The sequence below is a fragment of the Anser cygnoides genome, chromosome 2, assembly GCF_040182565.1.
Source record: "Anser cygnoides isolate HZ-2024a breed goose chromosome 2, Taihu_goose_T2T_genome, whole genome shotgun sequence".
Lineage (NCBI taxonomy): Eukaryota > Metazoa > Chordata > Aves > Anseriformes > Anatidae > Anser > Anser cygnoides.
The window spans coordinates 47,718,591-47,739,606 of record NC_089874.1 but is presented as its reverse complement, the minus strand read 5'-3'; the positions used below and the strand labels follow the sequence as shown (position 1 = coordinate 47,739,606).

Sequence of the window (21,016 nt, the reverse complement as noted above, 5' to 3'; positions counted from 1 at the left end):
GTTAATCAGCTTTTGACAGCGGTAGCTTCTTCTACATGTGCAAAGGGAATAGATCTTACTCATTTCAAATAGTTTGGTTCAATGATTTCTTGTCTTGTTTTACCTGAGAAACAAACTGAGAACTGGAAAAATAGGTAAGATTTTCTGTCTTTCAAACATACATAAAAGCAAATTAGGTTTGGAAAAATGTTTGATAAATGAAGTATATGGGAACCTAGAATAATTTGTTCTGTCTCCTAGGTAGAAACCATGCTTTTTTGATTTAGGAAGTGAGACTGTTTAAACTTCCAACCAGATCCATTAGGCACCAACCAGATATTTAGGCACCACTTCATTTTGCCCATTAAATTTTCTGTCCAAAATTACATAAGATACAATTTTTGACAAAATATGGTTAAAAATGGGATCTACATTAGTCATTTGATCTTTGATTTCAATGAGTATCTTTAATTTTGTCTTGTGATTGTATTTTTAATTTAGTTGCTTTTTCTAATAAAAAACTGATTTGCAACTGAATATGTATATTACTTTCTGCAAATCAAGATTCTGCAAATGTCTACTCATTTAAAGGTGTCGATTAAACCAGTGTTTCTTGACCTGCTAATTTTAATAATTCCAAAGTTGATTTTAAACATTTAAAATTTAAATTAATGTATTCTACCACAAAAGAGTTCACTAGCAGCTTTATTAAAATTGCAGAACTACAGCGTTCTGGTCTCTCCTTTCTGTGTTTTCTAATTAACGTAAAGGATTTTTAAAGAGACTGAAAAACAAGCCTGCTTCACACTCATATATGAAGATGAGACAATTTTTAATTTCCATCAGCTTACAAAGATTTGGCAGTCAGGAGAGAATGAATAACAACAAAATAAATCACAATTTCTGTCTCTTTTTATAGTTCTCGTCCTACTCCTAGAACCAGCATTACAGTAGAAGTAAGTGATGTTACTACTGCCCCAATCCAAAATTCTCATCAAAGAGATTCATGCTTGACAAAGGTGAGTAGAAAAATAATAGTGAGAGATGGTGGTATCATCATAGTTAGAATTATAGCCTGGAGTCTATAATAAAGACAAACTTCTTCCCCATCCTATAATTATAACAGAAGGGTAGTTCCTACAGTAGTAGTTCATTTAGTGTGCAAAATTTTTTTTTTAAAAAGTTTGCAGAACTCCAGATGTAGGAGTAAATCAAGATGCTTAGTCTTCCTTTTTTTTATTTTTTCAGTGTATAGTAGAAGGTAATTGTCTTATTTCTTACCTATCTACTTTTTTAAACTTAGGTTGCAAGCTTGTGTCTGTTTCTCACATGTATGTTTATCATAATTTTTAGTTGGGAAGCCTTATCTACTACTACATGAATAAAAAACAATTTTAAATATATAATTGACATGGCCAAACTCTGTGGTATAACATTTAAATGAAATATTGTGGGAATAAACATTTGTTCTTTTTTTGTGCAAAAGTATTTCAAAAACTTTTGTTCTTGTTCTAGGATAAAAATAGGTGCTCAAGTCAGCAGGATATAGAGTCAACATTGAAAGAGCTCATTTACACTGAATCTGATCTTATCGTGACACCAATCATTGACAATCCAAAGGTATAGCAAAATGAAATATAAGATTCAGGAACTTGTGGGTGAGGCTATTTTTGTAGATAAATCTGTAATCAGGGTGAAACTCCTTTCCTGTATTTTATAACCCTTGTTCTAAAGCAGTTCCACCTAGTCATCTGGAAAGCTCTCATGCAAGTTTTTGGCAGTCTTTTGTAACCCTATTGTATTGTTAATTTGGAGGATAGAATTATTTTGGGATTGAATAGTAATATTCAAGTAATGATTTACAAGAAATAGCATCTACTAAATACTGTGTTCAGTGCTTTTGTAGATTTGTTTTCTGATAACTTGCTTTATTATCTATTACTTAAATGAACACAAGGCTCAGTGTGTTTTGGTGTGCTAAAAACAAAGCTGTCCATGAAGCCATCTAGTTTAGAAGTTAAACCTTTCCAGAATAACTTCTGTTACTCTGTAAGGTTATGAAGGTCATGATAATATTTCTAATAAGCATGAACTTTTCTGGAAAAGAGGACTTGAAGTTGTAAGAAATATCCATCCAATTTCTGTCTTACAGATTCTAACTTGAAAACTGTTTGTGATGAGTCTCTTGAGTGGAGACTGACACTTGTTTGACAGCAAAGGGAAGGCCAAAAAAGAATCAGAGCTCTGCACTGCCATCGCAGTGTAACGTGTGCGTATAGGCCCATGTGCAGTATTGGTAGAAAGAATGATAGGTTAGAGACCCTTGTCCTCCACCTATTATTTTAGTAACTTGACTTAGTAAGTGGGAGATGCAGGACTGTAACAGTTTTCATTGGAAGTGATTAGCTCAGTAGAAAATTCTTATAGCCATATCTTTAGTATAACAGTGTTTTTGTTTGTTTTAATGGAATTCTTAACACACTCAAATTCTTGCATAGCTGGACAGAAAAACTACCCAATAATATTGTATTTGGGTTGGGTGGCTGCCAGTGGAGAATTTCAAAGGTAATGAAACATTTGAATGCCCCCTCTGTGAATTCACAGTTCTGTCTCAGGACTTAGACATGAAGCCTTAACCCTTCACTGCTTCTCTTCTGACTACAATTGTAAGAGATGAGACTGGGGGGAAGTGTACATGGAGAATAATCTCTTTACCGTGGAATCCTAGGTTCAGAATTAATGCAAAGTAGCCCTCTAAATTCCATGGGCACGTAATCAGAGTCACTGCAGACTTTGCAATCTTCACATTAATGGATGACACTGACACCTGGTAGTGCTGAAGAGTTTGCAATTTAATCTCCTGTAAATGGATTGACTAGATGCTGGCAGAAGTGTAAAAGCTGAAATATCAGCTTATGTTGTAAAATTTCCCTGTGTTCTGCTAATCTGTGGAACTGAAAACCTTTTTTTTTTCTTTCTTTTTTTTTTTTAATTAATCACATTCAGTCTGTGTGTATAAAATCACCCTTGGGCTTTTTGTGTAAAAGGCTAAACTGCATACTGGAATTAACTGCAGTATGCAGTCATGTTGTATGTGCTTTAGTTACTGAAAATCACGCTTAAATGTTCAGTGTCTGAGCAGTCATCCCATTTGATGTACCAAAGAATGCGTTAGGGAAATAAACATACCTGACAAATGATTTATCAGTGATTGTGATTGTGTAACTTTTCATGTTCTAGAATGATCTAGTGTATGTACATGTATTTACTGTATGGCAATGAATCACTTAAACTTTTTGTGAGCTTTCAGCTGTGTATCAGACTAGATCATTTCTATAGCTTTGAGTATTCTGGGTAGAAGCAAGGTAAAAATGTAAACTTAAAAAAAAATCAATGATGTTGTATTTCTGTTGAATAAAACCAAGCATTTAAGTGGAAATGCTAACATTTGTACTCAAAACATGGAGTTAAATCTCGTATATCTGCTTGAAAGAAATGCATAGTGGGAAATAATGGAAAATAGCTCAGTAATGTACAGTGATTTGTACAGCCATCCCGTATCTTTGTTTCACATTCATGTGTTCATGTTCAATAGCTGAAAGACTTCTAGAAATGCATTAAAACTAGTTGTAATGTGTGTGTTTTGCTTTTACAGATAATGAAGCAAGTGCCAGTTAGATTTGACTTGAAAACTTTATCTATACCAGCATATTCAGGTATGGCTCTGCTGAGGTTAAGACTTCTATGTTTTGCATATGGTGGTGTAACTATCCCAAGACTACAGCCTCCCTTTGTAGATTATAAGTTGTCATGGGGAGAATTTGTAATTGTTTTTCTGAAGCTAAAGTTGCAAATGTTATCTTTTTAGCTAGAACAAAAATGAGTAGAATTTTCAAGTGCTAATAGTTACATATACCCTTTCTTTTTCTTTTGCACTTTTCAATTACAAGCTGATACTCAAAAGCTTTAAAATAAGACAGCCAACACTTTTTTTTAGCATGGGAAAAACAGATTTTTTCCTTGTAATATTTTTTGTAAAAAAATAGATTTTAATTGAGATATTCAGCTAAATGGATTAAAATTTGACAAAGTTAAAGAAGCAAATGAAAACAGGATGTTAAAATGTGCAGTGTTGATAAGCTATAATACTTGGCAGTCACACATATAATTGTGAAATGTTCCCAGTGGATAGCATGGATTTGTGGGTGTTTTTGTTTGTTTTTTGTAGTGTTTTTAACCTCTAGCAAGTCTGTTATTTCTGAAAACAAAAGGCTGCACATTGTCATGACTGTTACATTTCTTTCTTTGGAATGTTTCCTCTTGTCTATTTAAGGAAGTATTGTTAGGGTGTACTGTGCTTGAAAGGGAATGTCAGGCAAGTACTCCTAGAATTCAGATAGCACCTCTTCCTAGATGTCAAAGTTCCCCTTTTCTTTCTATACAGTATGTATTTTGTACAGTTAATTTGTTGAAGAAATTTGATAGTTACAAATTTGTTGAAGAAATTGCATAGTTACTACAATTAAGATTGTAGTAAAAGAAAACATCTTGTATTTGGCTAATGTCCTAGGCAAAAATGATCAGACTCAGGAACCTGAGGAGGTGGTATTTTATTTAATTTTGCATTTAAGTACCTACGTTATCAGTCTGATATTCTGATAATGTTTAGCTGCTATTGTGTATATTTATTTAATATGGAAGAGTGCTTTTTTGTGGTTGTAATGCTTTTAGGGTTGTAGCTTTTTTTTTTCTGGTTTGTTTTTTGAAGATAGCAAATTTGGTACTGTTTATCAACACTTCTTCCTTACTATTAAAGGCAATATGGAGGAAAAAAAAAAGATAAATACCTGAAATTCAAACTGCTTTTCACCTTCACTAATGTAAATTATAATTGTCTTCATTAGTCAGTGTTGCTACTTAAGCATAAGACAGGTTTAAAATATAGCCACGCTCTTAAATATTCTGTTCTGGAGCATACCAGGATGTCAGATAAGTTGGTAGTAAATAGCTAGCCAAAACTGAGAGGATATATGATTAATAAAGTGGACTGAAGTTAGCCCTTGAAACAGATAAGGAAGTCTTTGGAAAATTGTCTATTCCTATACAATGATTGCTGTGCTGAACTACAGCATTTATGCTAATCGTCCTAGTGGCTGTTGACTTGTGTTCCTCTTCAAGTTATCAATGTTCTGATACTCTTACAGCTTAACTAGATAGATATCTATCTGTATGAATATTTATTTAAAAAGAAAAAGAAAAGACCAATCAAGTTTGTTGCAATAGATTCTGTAGGGATTTTGCTGACTTTTGTTAGTTTTTACCCCTACTTTGCTGTAATGAAACTGCATGGGCTTTTTAAGAATTAGTGATGATGAACATCAAAAACTACTTTTTTTCTTTCTAAATATAGAACCAGTAAATGTTTACTTAAAGACCAAGGACTTAGGAGGGTTGAGCTTTCAAAAATCTCTCAAGGTTTTTATTATCTTCTTATGCTTTGTATCTGTTATTTCTTTTTTGATTTCTATAATCTTTATCTACTTGTTTGCTTGTTATGGTTAGCTGAGAAGTTATCATCTATGAAAGACATGGACTGGAATGATTTCTTGCAACAAGTGTCTTCATTGCTTGATTCCACTGAGAAGAATGCAGGAGCAGCACGTTCTAAACTGAATTTACTGTATTACCTGTGTACTGTGGCTGTCCACAAGGAAGTTGCAAGCCGGCTAATTAACTCTCAGCTGGTAAATATAAAAGCTCTGAAGTAATCAACATGGTTTACATGCTTGCCATTATAGCAAAAATCAGCTTCATTTAGAAATACTTCAAGAAATTATTGGTGTAATGACTAACGATATGGCCAGTTAAGTAGAAAGCAATGAAAACGTTATTGAATTCCATGTAAGCTTTCCTAAAGGACAACTGCTGGAAATTGCTGTATTCCATTGTCATTGGACAATTATTATTTTTTATTATTACAATGATCCAAGAACTGAAATGTGAATTAACAGAACATTTTAGAAATGAGTTATTACTTATGTAGTTAATTTTTAAGTGGCCACATGTCAAATCAGTTTATTTTTTAACATTTCCCAACTACTGCTGTCTATTCTCAAAAAATTAAATTAAATTTCTTAAATACTTGCTGGTTAATACTGTATGATAATCTGTATTTGTAGATGAAAGCATCATTTCTTCCTCTGCGTAGTGGTATTCACAAAGAAAAAATATTTTTCTCAAACTTGTACATTTAGCAATTAAAAATATATATATATATATATATATAAAAAAATTGTTCTTTTACTCTCAGCACTTTTATTTGTAATCAATGTGTTTGGACAATATCTATAGTCTTTGTCTATAATATTTTTTGCAAATGCTATCCAAATACATTTTTAAATAGTTACTAGCATTTTCACTTTTTTTTAAGCATCAGGCTCTGTCAGATCACTGAAAATCACTAATGTTTATCTATCTTCTTTAAATGATAGTTTCCAGTGTTAATACAGCAGCTGCGTGCAGCCGCCAACTGGGATATGTAAGTAACTATTATTTTAAATCATTTTTTTCAAATATGGGATTATCAGTGAATTCTTTTAGGAGTTTTTTGACCTTTCGAACTGCTTGACTGGCAGTGTGTATATAATATTGAAGTCTTTCAGTAATGAGCTAACATGCTGCTCTTTTGCCAGACTTATTATATTAAATGTCTAAAATTTTATCTAAGCGTTATATAACTTGATTTATTCAGTGATTTTAAGTAGCAATATTTGATAAATTAAGCCATGCTGTAATAGTAGTAAAATACCTGTAAGGATAGATTTTTTTAAAATGTTTGTCAGAAATATTTGAAGGTGATAGTGCCCTCTGCTGCTTGTTTAGTAAATGTTAATACTGCTACAGTTTTTCTTTAATGAAACATGTGAAACTGATTTGCTGATATCTACTTTATTTTTGTTTTGTCAGCCATGCTAAAAAGTTTAAAGTGATCTCTTGGGGGTTTTCTCTATTTTAAGAAAACTGAATGGGAGCATGACTTACTACTAAGACTGTAACAAATAAAGAATCTCAATTTTTCACTGCTGAAGGAAAAAAATGTATATTTTTGCATGAATTTAATAAATGAATCTGAAATACTGAAATAATTTGGCATAAAAATTGAAATAAAAATAAATTTTCAGCTGTAAATAGCACTTCAGATATTTCCTTCCCTTAGTAATCTGTAAAATATAAACAGCAACACAATTGTTTTGTGATATTTTTGAAGTAGTTTTTCTTCATCTACAAAAAATGTATTTCGTATACAGACGCGCTAAAGTTGCTCGAGTGATTGCTTTACTGGCATTACACACATCTGAACTCAGAGAAAATGTACCTGTTTCTGAGGTAACTTTCCGTTTCACTTCTTTTAACATAGTTAATGAGTTTAATGTTGTTTAACATTGTTAATGACTGTTTGTCAGTTTTTCACAGCTTTATTTTGCCCCGTACATGAAAATGGGAATATAATTAAATATACAAACTTCTGTGTTTATTCTATGTAGTTATTGCAATCTTTACTAAACTGTGGCTGAACCACCCAAAAAGATAAAGCTCTAGTCTTTGTTTCTCTTTTCTTCAGAAAAATCAAGTAGTCACTGGCATACTTCTGTGTGTGGGTAAGAATAAAAAAAGTTAACTTATTTGGTTATCCTGAAATGTAATTATTAGAATAGTACAACTGCTTCTTAGAAATCTTTTTTCCTTTTACAAAAATTTATTGAGATGGAACTTGTTTGAGATTCCTCACAATTCTTGAAGAATGTGCATAATTGAAGGAGCAAGTCATTTTCTTTGGAGAAGAAAAGTATTTTGAATTGTTTGTTCCTTTTTCATTCTGTGTAACTGATTTGATTTAAACAGAAATTAAAACGATCTTACTGTCCTGTTTTGTGTGTGATACATACACATATTTCATAAACTTAACAGTATTTGCTGTTTAATATCTGTTTAAGCTGTGAAGTTGACATCGTTTCTACTTCATGAGGTATAGCTAGTATTTGAATGTGAGGAAACACAACTGCTAAACTCACTTTGCAAATATGCTAACACATTTCGCAAATACAGAATAGAATAATTCAACTGGAAGAGACCTACAAAGATCGTGTCCAACTGCCCGATCACTTCAGGGCTAACCAAGAGTTAAAGCATGTTGCCGAGGGCATTGTCTAAATGCCTCTTCAACACTGACAGGCTTTAGGCATTAACCACCTTTCCAGCAAGCCTGTTCCAGTATTTGACCACCCTCGTGGTAGAGACGTTTTTCCTCAGGTTCAGTCTGAACCTCCCCTGGTGCTGCTTTGTGCTGTTCCCTCGTGTCCTGTCATCAGTGACCAGGGAGCAGAGACCGGCATCTTCCTATGTGCTTCCCCTCCTCGTGCAATTGTAGAGAGCAGTGAGGTCATATGTCTTCACATTGTGCAGATCTGGCATTAATTTTCATATGCATTAATTAGGAAAATTATGATTTTTTAAATTAACAAAACTGAATTATAATACAGTTCAAACAGCATCCACTCTGCTTGCTGTAGTGAATTATTTGCAGTTTTTTCATAATAATATCCTTTAATTTAAAAAAATATTTTAGAATGCTTACCATATTAGTATGAGGAAAGTAATTATTAAAAAATCTAATTCCAGTGTTTTCATGTCTTCAGTGTAATTTCTGTATATTCTGATCTCTACAGTCATGATTCCTGCTCCCCTTCCCCTCCAAATAGCAGAATTGCTAGTTTGAACATTCCTTTGGATTGTCAGCTATTGCATGCTTTTAAAAGAGTTGGAATTATTTATAATTTTCTATCTTGTGTTTTTTTAAAAACAGATTTTAAACAGTATTATGTACTGTATTAACAAATAATGCCATAATGTATTAACAAATAATGCCATAATGTATCCTCTTATATGAACCAGCTGATAGTCCAGCTGAAGTTTCTTGATGGCTGCTGTGATTTAGGAAATGTCAAAACCAAGCTGTAGCTAGTCAGAACGTAATCTAAAATGACTGCATGCTCCTGTTCTTAGGAAGTCTGTAACATACAATCCCAGAACTGGAAGTCCTAAATAAATCTGGTTTTGATGGTCTTACTTAAAATAAAAATAAAATAAATTTAAAAAAAATAGTCCCTTACAGATGAGTGAAGAATGGCACTACTGCCTCAATGCAAAGGGCTCTCTAATTTGACATTTCTACAGAGGCAAATGTGGGTAACCTGGAGAACGACAGAGTAATGCAAGCATGCACTCCTATTTCTCCAACACTTGTTCTTCACCTCCTGTGATAGGCATCTCTGGGCTTTTTCTGAACCAGGTATTTGAATTTATCTAGTAATCTTATGAACCCTCTTAAATGTTTTATCATCCATAACATCCTTTGGGAAGAAACTGCACAGCTAAACTATATGCTGTTTGAAGCAGTCAGTCCCTTGGTTTAGACTTGCCCTTGATAGGCTCATTCTGAGGCCTGCCAGTTCTTACATTGCACGGGAAGCACAAGCATTTCATGTTCATCTTCTCTGCACCAGTTATAGTGGGTTGTTCAAGGTATCTTTATTTTTTTTTGTCATCTCTCTTCCAGACAGGTTCTTTTTTCGTTAGTAGTTCCTCATGTCAAAGCTCTTAAAATTTTGTTCATCCTTCTTGCTGCCTTATGTTCTCTTCCAGATCCCAGTTTCTTCTCTTTAAGATCAAGAACCTTATTAGGAGGACTGCATCCTCCTAATAAAATAGATACATAAGTGATTTGAATGGTAGTTGGTTTTCTATTTATTTCCTATTTTGTTCTCAGTAACTTCTAACATAGTCTGCTTTTTGGCCACTGTTGGGAAGACTTGGTCTCTTTGTGGAACTCCCTATTATAGCCTCGCTATATTCTTCCCAAGTATGAAAAGTCAGAACTCAAGAAAATACAAGACTGGAATTACTTTTACCGTGTGTGTACTGTGCTATGTACAATAAATTTTCTTTCCTACTTATATTGCTCCATCACCACAGAGCAATGTTGTTACGACAGACTTTGCAGTTCTGTTACCCCGTTATTTACTCATCCATTTTTTTGTGATTTGCTACTTGTAAATGTAGCATGGGACCTACGAGAGACTCAAACAGGACAGCACTGCTGGCTATTTCACGTTAAAATGTGGATCTTTATTTCTACCCTTAGTTTCCTGTCTTTTACAGTTATACACTTATTTAAGGACATTTTCTCTATCTTTGAAGTTTATACTGCACCATTCATTATTTTTGTTTAAATGGTTTGTTAAATAATAGCAACATTGCGTCCTGAAAAAGCAGAAAAACTTTAGGAAAGAAAGAAACCTCATCCTCATTTCACATGCAAAAATAAATGTTCATTTGCTGCAAACCAAAAGTTTTTGGTTTATTGCCCTTTGAAGAATTAATGGTTTTCCCTTTTTTTCTTTAAGGTGATCTGTGAAAAACATTTTTCCATATGTAACCACCAGAGGTCACTAAAACACAAAATTAAAATGCAAAGAAATGCTATTTAATACTACATCCTCTGCTGGACTAGACTAGAAAAAGATATAATGGTGGAACTATGTACATCTTGATTCTGCTGATCTATTCTGAATGTCCTGATATGTTCTGATGTAAATTCACTTGCAGTTAGTCTATTTCCAATTAAATGTTTTCTAGAACAATAGAATTGTTTAGAAAAAGACTGATGGTAGAATGCAGTAGGGAAATTGAACTCTTGCATATTTTTCTTTGAATCGGAATCTTTCAATAAAGGCGAAGACATTTTGTGTGTAATTTCCTCTACCTGGCAGTTGCAATAAAAAATGAAGTAGTTGTTGATGCTGTATATGTCAATTATTTTCTGACTTACCAATTGCTGTGTTTTTTTTTATCTTCACGGAATCGCCCTTTACAAATCAGAAGCATAATTTCCTCTTATTTGTTCCTAGTTATCGCAGGAAACCAGCTGAAGTTTTATCTTTGTATTTAGGATTTGAAACTGGTTCTCACAGAACTGAATGCTAATGCTTGGAAAGAAAAATCTGCTTATTCTTGATTTTAGAGAAAAATCCCTTCCATGCTCGGGTTTGCTTCCATCTATGTTTAATTTGTCCTTTTTATTAAAAGAAGCTATTGTTCTTTCTTTTCTGTGAATATTTCTACTACCTGTACAGCTACTCTGATATGAAACTTCAGACTTCGCCTTTCATTTTAGTAGGAGATCATAAATCAACTTCACAGAATGCCCTTATGTCAGGGAGCAATGTCCTTCTCTGTCTGGTACAGGACCAGCTTCTTCCACTGTTTGTGGTGCTTTCTGCCCCTCCTTTTTGAGGTAAAAATCTAGTCATTTTCCATACCTCTTTTAAATTAGCTGATTGTAAATACCGGTTGCACACTGTGACCTAGGCAGCTCTGTCCATTTTCCTGCAGACCTGGGTCCACTGCTCTGCTGAGAGTTCAAAGGGCTCAGAGGCCCTGCCACAGTTTTCACACTTGCAAGTCTCTTTGCAAAAACATTGGCTTATAGAATTCCATGGGCAAATTAACCAACTTAATACCCCATGGAGAATGACAGAATGTCTCAGTGCCACTGAGCTTAGAATGTCATTCCTTTGTCAAAGCAATGGAATCTCCTAATGTGTCCTAATCCAAAGTGAAACCACATATAATTTGAGCATTTTTATTTATGATTTTTGAAGTACAATTCGCTGTTTTTTTTCTACAACCTTCATAGCACAGCTGCATCATTATAGGTTCAGTTTGATGGATCCTTTCTCTAGCTAGTCTGGTTGGTCTATGTGTAGAGTTTGTTCTCATTAAAATTCTTACAGAATGCCAACTTTAAGGCATGCTCCTGGCTGATCGCATTGATTACTCCTGTTTCTAGCCCTATATACAACTACTTATATTGTAAGGAGATCCAAATAAAAGTATTCACTTGACCATTTATTCTCAACCTATTTAGTTTTGATGTTTTTATTGTAAAATGATTTTTTAATCTACTCACAAACGCTCGTGATTTCAGTGTATTCTTGCCTTTTTCCTTCAATGGCACTTTGCTTGATTTACACTGATAACATGTATGTAAAAATACTACTTAAAAAAAATAAATCTTTGGGTAGTAGGCATAAGCTAATCAGCTGTATAGGAGGCATATGTGCGTAAAAGTACTTACATATTTGCACACACAAATGTCTGCTCTGCTATAAAATGATTGTTGAAAATTAAGGAAGACAAATAAAAGATAAACACTTCTGAGGTAAATTAGCTTCTGCTGGCAGAAACTCATAGAGTATGTGAGCAGTTCTTCCAAGTTTAATAGACAATATATAAATATAATTAATGTTAATGACAATTAGTGTCTTCTGTCTTACAATGGAATTCGGGATTGCTGGAGAAAATACTAAGACCTTTCGTCAGTTTCAGTTAGGGAACTGAAAAACATTGCTAATTGCAAGATTAAATTACTTTTTGCAATTTTCTCAGATTAATTGGGTGACCAAAGCAAAAGCTGTACCCTTGTAAAAGTCATTTTATTGAGATTGTTTTCATATAGCCCTTTAATTTTTCTCTGTTTTCTTCAAAAGATAAAATAGCACATTTTGTCATTAAAATGACATCAGTAGTGCTGCTGATATACCTCTTTGCAATACTTTTCAATTTAATGTGTTCTTATAGCAAAAAAATCTCTTTCCTTCTACAAGACTGTAATTTTTGGGATAATAAAGAGCTATGCCCCTAGGATCCTTTTCTTCAGTCAATAAACGTATGCATCTGTAGAAGGTAAGAAGGCATCTGGCAGACTCTTGTCTGTTTTCTTTTCAATATTTCATTCAGGACTCTAAGCATAACTTATATTCCTCCTACATCGGTGTTATGAAACACCAAATCAGTATTCTCCTTCAGCTGCTTCTATCATAAATACAATTGTGACCTTGATTATTGAATGTGTCTGGGGGAAGCTTATTAAACAGAGAAGTAAGGGGTAACATACATTAGGGGGAAAAACAGATCCTAAATTCACAGCCCCATGAAGACTTTTGGAAGTCATTGGGCATCCAGATACTATTTTGGAGTTAAGGGAAAACAGCTTCCCACTAAATGTTTTGAGACTTAATTCTGCTTGCCAGCTCCCCAGTATGTATGTCTGAAAGTCACACGCGATTGTGCAATGGAGAGAGGAAGTGTCTTACTCTACATACTTAAAGCTCTAAAGCAAGAACATGTTTTGGGCTCCTCAAGTTATATCTCAGTATTCTAAATGTTGAGCTTTGGGCTATTTGGGTTTTGCATTTCTTTGTTTTGATGAGACTGACTTTTTTTTTGTGTCAGGAACAGGCATTTCAAAAAAGTCTGAACTAATGAATCACCACTCTCAGTTGATATCCTAAGGTGAATAATCAATAGGGAGCTGACAATGATCTGAAGGAGCTTTTCTTTTTAAATCATGCTCATTTTAACTTGGATCTGTCCTGTTACCCTTCTTGCTACACAAATGTTTGTGCCAGCACAATGGAGGAAATAACACTCAACCTTGCTGTATTGATGGTGGCACTCATAACACTGGCTTAAAATGGCTGAAATTATGGTATGTGGCTCAGAGTTAGTATCTGTGTGTAGTAAATAAGAACATGGCATGGATGGCTGAAGTGTGTATCCTCATTTTTTTTAATGCTGCCCACCCACAAAGGCATCATGTAAATACTGTCAACATAGTCAATGTTGACAAAAGTAGTCAAAATTCCACAGGCAGTAAATCTTTGTGTGTTCTCTTTCTCTTTCATTTGTTCACTTATCCCCCATTCAGTTCATTTGCTAGGACTAGGTGGAGAAATGAACTCATTCTCTTAAAAAAAAAAAAAAAGTCTAGTCAGACATATTCAAAAACAATTGGATTTAGATTTACACCCTACTTCTGAAATTTTAGAACACTAAACATATCTATTTTTTCAGGAAAAAATGAGTTGAATTAAAACATGTTGTGTTCTTCTTACCTTTTGGAGTACCGAGATAATTTGTTTCATACTCAGGCAATCAGATGCTGTTAAAGGTACGAAAGTGTCAGACTCTTGAGTATTTTGAGGTAAATACTTATGTAATACTGGACATGACTTTCTATATCTAATTATAATTTCAAAGTATTTTCTAATTGCTGTTTTCCGATCTTTTCTTTGTAATAGCTGTCTCGTGCGATTTCTGTTAGGTATTACAGGGTTTGTGGCTCAGGGTCCAGTTTTGTCCAAATCCATGCTGCCATCCCCTCAGTATTTCATCAGCCTGGGTTTTAAGGTAGAAGGGGGACATCCCCACCATCATCATTTACTGGAATATTATGTTCAGGTCTAGTTAACTTCTACAGGGCCATTATGAAAGAGCGTAAAGATAATTTTGAGGAGAAATGAGAGTAAATAAAAAAACAACACCCTCTCTTTGAGAGTACTGAAGTTTCAAATTCTTTACTAAAAGTGTCTGAATTATTCTCAAACGATGAATATTATAGGGAATATATATTGGAATGTTTTTCTTATCCTGTAGTTTAAGAATAAAACCACTTCATGAAGTTGAAAAGGGGCAGTTTCCTTGTGTAATGTGGCAATTAGGGCAAGTTTCATTGTACAATATGATCAGGTATCTCCTCTCAAGCAGTTATTATGCAATGATATGAAGAAGCTTCTTTCCACAGGAAACTGAGAAAGCTGGCAAGCTGGCAAATTTCAGAGAAGTGTTGACATGGATAATAGGAGTATCAAAATAGCGAATGCTAGCAAAACATTTTTGTAAGGCTCTGAAGACACATTTCAGATTTGATGTCAGCACAAGGGAATTGTTCAGACTCACCTGAAGTTTCTTGTACTTTTTGTTTTAAAGTATCTAGAGCTGATCACTCACAAAACCAAAACACAATCTCAAAACAGTTGACAGCTGGTCAACTTAACATCCTTGTGTTTTTGTTGACAAAAATTTGTCTTGTGAAATCATGAATTCTTTCCATGTATCTTGATTGTAAGTAGTTGAATAGCCATTTTGTTAAGATAAAAGTATGGTCATAAACCTTAATTTAGTGTCTCAGTTGGCTTATAACTGATGCAGGCGTTGACTTATGTCAAGTTCTTTTCTATGAAATGTATTGTTTGTAGCTGGAACTAATTTACATTTAATAATTTGTATGAGTTTTCTATGTTGGCTATCTCAGAAGTAAACTTATTGGTATGAAGGAAGTAAAACACTAAAATTTACTTCCACTTTGGAGTGGAAAAATAATTACCTTCAGTCTTTTGTATATATGCCATGAAACTGATAGGCAATTCACATGCAAGATTTCCATATTTGAGTTGCTTATGAACAGAATAACACATCTGACATCAGAAACACTGTAAAAAGATTCTTCATAATTGCTTTTAATGATGGAAGTGTTTCATGTCTCATCAGACAGCTTGTAAGACTATTTTCAGTATATATGCTTTCCTGCAATCACAGATTTTTGTTGATTCTAACCATTTGATATCTTTGTCTATCTTTGTAATATTTTTGCAACACAAGCTGTGAGATTTCTGTTTAAAGCACAGCGTGACTTTTTTTTTTGTTCTGGGTCCCTTCCCGCTGTATTTTTCTCTAAAGTAGAAAATGTTTCTTGTTTCAGTTGATGTGCTTTAAGCTTTTCTTTTTTTCATATTACCTAGTCATTTGCTCTCTTAGTTTACTATTTGCATATTGCTGCAGTTAACTGCATTTTTGTGAGATAACTGGGTTTCTTTAATGACTTTTTAACACTATGTATAGTATTTGAAACTTAAGATCTCAGACTGTTAGCGTGGAACAATCATATGGTTTAAAATGTAGCTGTTCAAAGTGTTTACTCTATGACATTCTGTACTTTTTTTTCTTTCATTTTGTCCATTGTAATGTAAATATACAGCAAAGAATACAGTTTTAAATCCTACTTAGTTGAAATATTTTACAATTGTATTTAAAAGTAATATTTGCACTGTTCTTAACTATAAAATAATTACTTTGTAAGTAATAATATACAAATTATACTTTTAACTAAAATTCTCTGGTGTGAAAATAAGTTGCCATGTTTTTAAGCTGGTTATTCATCCGTCCTAGATTATTCCCAGTTAGCTTTTACTGGTGAGTGACTCCAGTTGAAGGGTGTTTACCTCCATGGCAGCTGTAGAATCAGTACTTGATTTTAATGTTAATGGAAATTATGTATACTGAGGACTAAACTTGCTACAAAATATTGAGATGCATCATCTTTTTTTTTTTTCGTATTTCAGAGCAGGAAATATGCAAAGAAATTTCTACTGTGCAAGATCTACCGAGAAATAGAGCTTGACCCAGTAGTTATTGTTAACGTAAGATGAGCACATTTGTTAGGCTGTTAACTCAATGTTGACACTATCATCATTATTTCCATTTTCCCTTCAATAGAGCTGCATAGAAAACTTCAAAATAATTATATGTTCTAACTTTTCTATTCCTAAATTTACCTATTTCTTTTTTTGCCTGAGTGCAGGGGTTATTCTTAAGAAAGTGTAAGAGAAGAAAGTAATGCTTCATGGATTAGTTCGTGCAAAGCATCCTTTCTGAAGGTTGCAAAGAATAAAACCTAGAAGCTTCTTTGATTTGGAAAGCAGCTGAAGGATTCTTGAATAGGATTTACATTTTGTCTTGATCCTGTGGTGATGAGCAGTTTTAGGTTAACTTACTTCCAGAGGAAAATAATGATTACATGAAGTGTACCATGTATCTGATAGCTGCCTTTATTATGTATATACCATGCAGCGGGAAGCTGAGTTTTTCATGACTGTTGAACTATGTAGGCTTTTGCTGAACTTGTTTCAGTTTGTCCCTCCTCTGGCATCACTTTCATGAAGTTTTAGAATACATATTTGTGTCCTGTTCTGTGTATGCATAGAATAATTTTGCCTTTATTGGTTATATTTGGGGAATCTAAACTAAAAATGTTCAGTGATTTTTTTAAACCTTTTCAGCTCTGTTCATATATACACAAAGCAAGAAAAATAGAATACACACTTTAATTTTTCTCAAAGAGGAAGTAAATTCAAATTTTGTACAGGTTGTTTAAGCTAATTTGCTATTATTTTCACAAAAACATAAGGGTGGTTATCCTGCAGCATTAAAGATGACAAGATTCAGCCTGTCAGCTCTACTAAATGAATGTGATGTTAACAAATAAAATGTCAGACACTTCACCAGTAAGTTGCCTTTGGGAATACACCTCTAGTTTTCTTTGTAACCTGTACTCTCGAGAGCACTGAGAGCTGGTTCACAGAGAAATAAATTCCAAAAACTCTAGAGCCTTATGAACACTTACTGTCTGCAGTCTCTTTTCTGTATTTAAAATCAGACAGCTAAATCTATATGTAGAAAATGCATTAGGGATACTTGAACAATTCTTAGAGCTGCAAGCAGATCTGTCAGCTGAAGGAGCCAGCTTTCTCATGAATGTCTGTCTTTCAGGTGGCTAACTTGAAAGTTAATTACATAAAGGCTACCATTTAGCGTCTTCACTTCTGCCTTTATTAATTCTCAAGTTTAAACAGAAAGTCCTTAGTTTAGGAGGATGTTTTTCTGATATTTAATAGTCTCTGATGATTTTTATGCTTAGTGTGTTAAAAATGTTTTCATATATATTTTCTGTTTAAAAAGAAATGAGTTGGTACTACAGTCCTTTCACTTCTGTATTGCTATTACGTTTTGAAAAGTTTTGCAAAAAACAATGTCTGAGAAGTTTTTTACTCTTGGTAGTATGATAAAAGTTTAATAAGAGGTTTCAGGGAAAGGCAACGCCTTAACTGTTTTTTGTTAGAAAAATGGACTCAAGGGATTGTGTAAATGCTTCTTTTTGTTTTTATGCTACATCTTCTGGGACTTAACACCACATATTCTGTCCAAAGTTTTCATGAATATAACACGGCAAAATGTGAGTTTTTGTACAGTTGTGCATCATGGGGCAGAAAGAGCTGAATTTGTCAGCGTGTTATAAATTTAAGTTAGATGTGTTCTTTCGCTAGTATTTTTGGCAGCGTGCAGAGAACTTGGCTTTGCTTGTAACATCAATTTTTGTTACATTTGCTTGGCATTTTGTAGGTGAAATTTGCAGAATAGAAAATAAGGTAAATTTCTCAGAATCACAGAATCATCTAGGTTGGAAGAGACCTCCAACATCACCTAGGCCAACCTCTGCCCTAACACTAACAAGTCCTCCACTAAACCATATCACTAAGCTCTACATCTAAACATCTTTTAAAGACCTCCAGGGATGGTGACTCAACCACATCCCTGGGCAGCCCATTCCAATGCCTAACAACCCTTTCAGTAAAGAAGTTCTTCCTAATATCCAACCTAAACCTCCCCTGATTGAAATAGGTTGAAAATAGTACATGTTTCTGATTTCTTAGAGGAACGTTTTGTCAAAACAGTCTTTCTAACTAGCTAAAATATTTCAAATATATTAAAGAAGTGGTACGCTACACAGCAAAGATTTTATGTATTAAAAAAAGACATCCCCAGCAGAACTTCAAAAATTTTTGTTTAATAATTCTGTTTACATTGTGTATTGTTTTTTTCCCTGCACCCCAATCCCTTTTTTCCTTGTTTAGTGAGAGGTGACAAGTTACTTTATAAGTAAGTGGATGTGTCACGTACATTGGAGATGCGTATGGGACATGAAAGGCTAGGTGAACTAGATGGAAGTGTTTCTGTGATTAAAGTAACTTAGCCAGAATAACTTTTTTTTTTTTTCCTTTGGAATTGAAATATTTTTGGTTCTTACATTGTTATAATATCAGCAGAACAATCAAATATATACAGAAAATGAATCATGAAATTAGCATTCCTACTGTGAGCAAGAGACCACACTGAAAAATTTTTCACGCATAACCTTCTTGACATGAAACAAACAACTTTTTCTATTAATTCTGGAAAACACATCTGTGAGATTGTTATCTATTTCCTGGCATAATTTGGATGCTATTTGCATAATGTTTACAAAGTCATATCATACAATATTGCAGTTCTGTGTTGTGTTCCTATTAGTTCTTATTTATTAAAGCTTGACAAAGCTGAGAATTGAGTTTTAATATTTCTGTTACACTTAATTTCTTTTTAAGTTAACCAACTCAATAATCTGCTTATTGAAATCATGTAGCTTGAAGAATGAACCTAAAAAGATCCTTCTTCCATCTTGTCTTGTCTTGAGTTTGCAAATTAATGAAATGGTAGTCTAGTCATAGGAGAAAAAAATCCATCCTCTTTCTCTACAGCACATACTTGTTTGATTGGCACAATTAGGCTGTAACAAATTTTTGTGATAGTAATTACAGACTGATGGTAGCTGAAAAGCCTAATGGTTTCAAGTTTCCTGCTGCTTTCTGATTACAGCACTAAAAGATGTTCAAACCAGCCTCAGTGTTATGCAAGATCAGTTGTATATTTGTTGTCATCCTAACTTTTCCTCTGAATACCAGCCCTTTCAGTTATAATCTGGGAAAAAATGTTTTATTAGTCTGAAGCACATCTTAAAAGTAAAGAAATCTGTAGAGAAGAGAAATTTCTAACCAGATGGTGTTGGGTCTGGTTGTCACCTTCACTGAGTAGAATGAAGGGATTTGAAATAATCAGTAAAATGAAGTAATATCAAAGACAATTTATGGCAAATATTCAGTGTCTGTAGATTTTTTTTTAAAAGACGAGAAATTCTATTTAGAATAAATCAATCTACACACCCCTACATGGGTGTTTTATTAATGGACATTGGGCCTTCAAAAGTGTCATCAGCATGGCTTCTAAATCAAGTTGATAACAGGCATGCTGCCCAGAAGCAACAGATGATGACTTAGAGTAATTTCATATAGAGTTAATGAAAACAATAAAACTCGTTCTCACCTTTTATAAATATTGTGTTTCTGGAATGGTAGAAACCTGCAGAGAAATACAGGGAAACAAAAAGGAAGAGAAAACAAAGAAAAAAACCAATTTCGTCTTTGGATGCTCCTGACAAATCTTGTTCTGTGAAGACTGATTTCTAGAGCTTCAGTTGACATCCTTGGATGTAAATCAGCTCGAGCTGAGTGCCACTGACAGCAGTTTTGAAGGCAGAAATCCTTTTTAATTCAAGGACCCTTCACTTCTTTGGCATCCTGCACTTGAGCAATTCTTTTCATTCTTGCCCTTGGCAAGAAGGAACACAGGACCTCCCTTCTGTTTGCAGCAAACGTCTTTACCTGATATTTTCTGTCATTAAAAACCTTCAAACGTAAAGGGTGGTGGAAAATGGATGTATTCATGAACATCTGAAACTGAGGTACATCTGTGAAGACAAGGAGAAGAAATAGCCTTTTCTCCCTAAACAAAGCAAATACTCAAAGCCAGTGTGCAGGTTTTTTTTTTTTTTTTTTAATGTGGGTTTCTTTTTCTGGATGCATTTTTGGTTTGCTAGTAGATGTAGCAGATTTATAAGTTAGTTCCTACTGCTTGTGTCTGATTGTATCTCTTTGGGATCTTGGGTTAGTTCCAAAGCGTATTCATGGAGCTAACAAGGACATCTGGTTAGCTACTCTGCTTGCCTGCAAAGACCTCTGCTTACAGCAGTTACCTAAAAGTTGAAAAGGTGAGAGTTCTCACGATGAATCAATTTTGTGTTGTATTTCACTTGGAAAAATGTTACACATATTTCTCCCTAGAGGTATTATACTGCTGCATAAATTGTGCAATAGGTTGTATATTTGGTTATCTTTTTTCCGTATTCTGGAAAGTATTAATGCTATGTTCATAGTCTGAGTCAGACTTCACTTTGATCTTCCGTGTTCTGTGACCCAGTTTATCATACGGAACACAAAATTTGGAAAACCAGACTATTTCGTTCACTCAGACCCTTTCTTCTTGTATCTGCACTCTGTAGAAGAATCTGACAAAAGTATCTCTTTCTGTCCTGTCACTCTGCTCTTCAGTCAAGCCATTTGTTTATTTCAGGATATTTAACCATCTT

At 33.9% G+C, this 21,016-nt stretch overlaps 1 protein-coding gene across 10 annotated transcripts in view; it reads left to right on the top strand.

Moving 5' to 3' along the window:
* The window catches only part of ULK4 (unc-51 like kinase 4), a 246,606-nt gene that overhangs the window by 16,668 nt on the left and 208,922 nt on the right, over nucleotides 1–21,016 (top strand). For all 10 annotated transcript variants that reach the window (XR_010829259.1, XM_066992021.1, XM_066992022.1 and 7 more), the window contains exons 12-17: nucleotides 899–998; nucleotides 1,495–1,599; nucleotides 3,635–3,695; nucleotides 5,542–5,723; nucleotides 6,471–6,517; nucleotides 7,287–7,365. Coding sequence is in view for 9 of the 10 variants with exons in the window: in XM_066992021.1 (XP_066848122.1) it covers nucleotides 899–998; nucleotides 1,495–1,599; nucleotides 3,635–3,695; nucleotides 5,542–5,723; nucleotides 6,471–6,517; nucleotides 7,287–7,365 (574 nt within the window). In the remaining variant the exon portion in view is untranslated. The remainder of the gene's footprint in view (nucleotides 1–898; nucleotides 999–1,494; nucleotides 1,600–3,634; nucleotides 3,696–5,541; nucleotides 5,724–6,470; nucleotides 6,518–7,286; nucleotides 7,366–21,016) is intronic.